Source organism: Oculina patagonica, unplaced genomic scaffold (assembly GCF_052425735.1).
Source record: "Oculina patagonica isolate OP01 unplaced genomic scaffold, crgOcupat unplaced1445, whole genome shotgun sequence".
NCBI classification, from domain to species: Eukaryota; Metazoa; Cnidaria; class Anthozoa; order Scleractinia; family Oculinidae; genus Oculina; species Oculina patagonica.
The window spans coordinates 1-4815 of record NW_027557459.1 but is presented as its reverse complement, the minus strand read 5'-3'; the positions used below and the strand labels follow the sequence as shown (position 1 = coordinate 4815).

General features: G+C 38.4%; 1 protein-coding gene across 1 annotated transcript; it reads left to right on the top strand.

Annotated features, from left to right (window-relative positions):
• Window positions 1-1346: 1346 nt before the first annotated feature.
• LOC144639885 (uncharacterized) lies at window positions 1347-3898 on the top strand (the record flags this gene model as incomplete). Its single annotated transcript, XM_078499159.1, has 4 exons — window positions 1347-1555; window positions 2196-2316; window positions 3314-3380; window positions 3809-3898. Coding segments are annotated over 4 exons (487 nt in total), but the record flags the coding sequence as incomplete, so codon positions are not given.
• Window positions 3899-4815: the final 917 nt, after the last annotated feature.

Here is a 4815-nt window from a genome sequence, read left to right as displayed (position 1 = left end):
AGTGTAAGCATTGTTGCTTAGAAAGACTAATTGTTACTTTGTATGCAGTTCTCATGTACAGCGGTAAACCAATTCGAGGTGGCAAGTGTTTATTTCCCGCCAAAACTGCCTGCTGCTAAATATAAACTTGGATTAAATTTATGTCCGAATTTATGGCCCAATGTTTGTTGCGCTGGACTACGGATCGAGCGGTCTGGGTTCGAGCCCCGGCTGAGTTTATAACTGAACGTTGTTTTCTTAGGCAATGTAAGAAGTTTTACTCTCAAGGTACTTTTCTCCATAAAGTACATAAATGGGTATAGGGGAATTTAAAACTGGGATAAACTCTGACACTCTTTACCTTTACCTACTTTTGATTAGACAAAAGTTAATATACCGTAGAATTTGGTTATAAGCCCCCCGCTTATAAGCCCCCCGGTTATAGGCCCATCATCCTGGAAACAAAAAAATACATCCGGTTATAAGCCCCCCCGGATATAAGCCCCCCTCTACCAGATGACAGTACTGAATAGAGCTAAATGTTGCTTTATTATGTGTTTTTAACCTAAAAACGTATTTCCATCAACACTCCCGTGGCTCGTTGTGAAACGTTTTTTTCATTCCGCTTATAGGCCCTCCCGGATATAAGCCCCTCCGCTTATAAGCCCACCCAAAACCCCTTACGAAGTTGTATAAGCCCAGGGCTTATAACCGGGATTCTACGGTATTTACTGAAACGGTTTCCTTTGTATGCTCCAATTTCGTATAGCCTATGCAGTGTTCCAGTGTTTTCCATCAGTACTTTGGTATGGCGATGTATTTTTGAAATGATTGCTTTTTAATCTTCCAAAGCAACGAAAAACCTATAGTGACGCTGAGTTGTTTTGCGTTTGACCGTTGTGTATGACATGCAACACTGAAGGCTTAAGGGAAACTCCTACGAGCTTCAGACTGCTTCCATTAAGGCGGGGGTTCACGTGAAAACCGTTTTCACTGTTTAATTTGCGTTTAAAGCGAATATCTCGTTAGCATTTCAAGCAATCCAAAAACTCTCTGCTTATTCCTGACAAATCTATCAGTTTTGTAAATTTTTTCATGAATTTTGGGGATTTTTGGGAGAAGATAGTTTTTCTCAAAGGAGTTGTAAAATTTAAAAAAAATAAGAAATATAGAATTTGAAGTTAAAAATTGGTAGGTGGACACCAGTTAATCCCCCTGACAACCTGGAGTGCTCTTGCGTGGGGCTGAACTGACTGATGTTGTTTCAAAAACAGTTTTCTTTCTCCTTTTCTTTTTTTTTAACCTCTTAAAAATTTTGCTCAGATACACATTTACTCCCGCCTTAATCTGATGTTTGTTCCTTTCAGGCGATTGCTGAAAATCTTCCCCTGACACTTCTCACTTCCGTTTCACTCATAAGCGCCTTTGTAATACCGCTGGTCGGTATCATTTTTGGCTGCTTCCGGTGCAAGGGACGATGTGGAGGCGAGCTGATAGAGGAGGACCTGGAAACGAATCCCAAGAAACACAGACAACTTTTCACAGCCGCGATTTCTGTTTGTACAGCTCTGATCATGTAAGTTTGACCCAGTTGTGCAAATAACAAGCCTTTTAAGCCTGCTTTATTAGCTCTGCGCATTTTGTCAATGAAACCGCTAACCTACTTATCTCTGTAAAGTGACCGGGACATACTCCCCAAAACTTTTCAAACGATTTCCAAAATGAAGAACATTAAGGCGGGGGCTCATGTGAAAGCCATTTTCCACTGCTTAACGTGGGTTTAATGCAAATATCTTGTTAGCGTTTTAAGCAATCCAAAAACTCTCCGCTTATTTCACAAATCTATGTTTTGCGGTGTTTTGTGAATTTTTTGATGAACTTTGGGGATTTTTGGAAGGAGATAGTTTTTTCAAAGGAATAGTAAAAAAATATTGGAAGATGTAGTGTGATTTTAAAATTAGAATTTAAAATATTAAAGTTAAAAACAAGCAGACGGACACCAAAACAGTCCCCTGAAAACCCAGGGTGCTCTTGCCTGGGGATCAACTGTCTGGTGGTGTTTCAAAAACAATTTTCTTTCTCCTTTCCTTCCTTTTAACCTCCTAAAATTTCACTCAAATTCACATATGCTCCCGCCTTAAGCCCCTAAAAGCCAGTCAGTATCATCAAGACACGATTCAGGGCGCCTAACTGGTATTATGATTTGAATTCCGCAGGATCGCTGCTTTTTCTATCAGTCTTGTTAACGATAAAACAGAAAGCGCCGCACCGGCAGTAGACTCTCTGTTTATGAAGTCCATTGTGGACATCACCATTTACAAGGAGAATACTTTAAAGGTAAGTTAATTTCAAACAAAGTTGTTGGTACTGGTTTCGTGAGTAAGATAGCTTACAACTGATGTTAGAGCAGCTTTCAAATGAGTGTCGTAAAACCAAAACCAAAGTAATTACTCTGGTCAATCACAAAAAACATAGACAATCCAGTGAACCAATAAAAACTCGAAGCAAATACACGTAGAAAATGCACAGGCACGAAGCGCGGGAAACGCAAGAGAACAAACCCACGAGTGGCTTTCGTCTTACTTCTGATTGGTCAAGAAAGTAGCGCGAGATTTCTAAACCAATCACTGAGCGTAGTAGTACAAAACCAAAGCAAATGCGAATTATTTTCGACTCTCAAGTGAAAATCGCTCTAAGAACTGTTTCAAACTTGTTTCAATCTCAGTCTGAGAATTTGTATGGCATCAAGGCAATATGTTGCAAATTCTTTTCTATATCCTCGCCACCCTTTAGCCTGACATTACATTACAGATACAAAACCTAGGCCTAAACCAAACGTATTGGGTTTCTTTAATGAATTATAGAGGAGGTGAAAAGAAATATTTTCCCCAAATTATAGCTTTGTAGCATGTTTCATAACGAAGTTGTTGGGAAAATAATTTCACGTCCCAGTATTTAGTGTGCAGTCGCAGCCTTACTGCGCACGCGTTTGTTAACCTTTTTTTTGCTGCTGGCCAAAAAGGAACGCAGTGGAGCGCGCGCAACTTCAAACGTGACGTCATAAATAATTGTTGACGTGCTATCGCAAAGTGTAAAGTGCTAACGGTTTGTTTTGATTCCAGTTAAAATGCGGCGCTCGTTATCAAGAGTTTCTTTGAATGTGATAAATGATCATCGCAGTGAATTTCCAATTTAAGCAATTGGAATAAAGAAGCCCGAAAAAAATTCAGGATTTACTACTTTAGTTCTCAGCGAAGTAAATGTAATTGGGGAAATGCTAAATGTGGCTTACTTGTGCTAAATAGTAATATTTTTATTTGTTTTCTTCTTGCAGGAACTAAGTGAAGTAACTGGAGAAAACATGAATTATACAATCGATCTGATATCACAGGAATTGACATGTGAGTTATAGAAGTTAAATTGTTTTAATCCTTTCATATGTCATTTTCAATTTGCTTTAAAGGATTTTGACTTCGATTGCAGTTGTTAATTTATTTTCAACACTAAGATATTTTGAGTTTAATGTAAATTGCGTGTGGGATTACTATACTCCATAACTCCACTGGGTAAAAAAAAAAAAAAAAAAACTTGTGTAGCCTGTTTTCGCCTGTCAGACAAGTACGCTGTTTTTTCAACCAATCAAGAGCCACACCAAAACCCGTTTGACCTGTTTTACGCGTTTTCCCGCCGTTGGTACCCGCTGCATGTTTTACACTGATTGTTTCCTTGTCTTTAATTGCAAAAATTCAGAAGAACGTTGGCAACTGATTTGACAAAAAAGGTTAGTTGAGCTGGAATTACTTGCTAAACCTGTTTTCGTTGCTTATAGATTTGCCGGTTAACATTACAACACCAGTAATTGAGCGAGCTAAAGATGCTGCGAAAGCAATTCTGGATAACGTCAAAGAACTGGGTGCAAGTAAGTATTCATGGCTATTGGAAAAAGGAGTGGCTAACTTTGTCATACCGCTGGTTTTAACACCCTCTTTAACAAGTCTTTATTGTGTGCACAGGGTCATTAACAAGCCAATGCATGAAGCGAAAAAAAGCTGACTCCGAGCCTTAATTAAGGGGACTATGTCACGGATTTTACAAAGATTTTTGAACCTCCAAAATTTATATTTGTGTCGCATGAAACCTAAACGTTATGGTCCACTTTTATTAAAAATGGCTATATTAGAGCACTAAATCTGTTAACTAGCATCTTTGGCTGCGGATGCCTCGGATAGAAACGGATTGCAATTTGAAAACGTTAGGCAAACGTTTTCAAATTTTTCCGCGCGTCTTAAAAAAAAATCGATATTTATAGCCGTAGCTTGATTTCTATTCGCAAATATGCAAATTAAGGTTATATCTTCCTTTAGCTGTTCAAAGATAATGTTTTTTTATGGGTTTAGTTGCCTACCACTTATTTCAGAACAGTTTTGACCAAAAAACTGTGAAATTCCCGTGACATAATCCCGGCTTTAATCTAAAATATTTTGGATAGCGGCTTTCGCAAGGTCTCACACGATTGGCTGGCTACCCTTTGAGAGAACAAACAATAAGAGCAATGCCCTTAGCCCCCCAAACAATAGCAACTGCTACACTAGATGACCAGGGCCGGAGTTGTTCGAAAGACGATTAACGCTAACCCAGGATTAAAAGATGATCAAGATTTTTATTTCTCTTGTTTTAAAGGGTTTCCCAAAGCTAATATTTTGTTAAGTTAGAGATTGGTCCATGTCAAAAATGTGGGACAGAAAATATTAACAGAAAACCTCAACGAAATTATATAAAATTGAAATCAAATTTCACGCTAATCCTGGGATTAGCTTAATCATGCTTTGAACAACC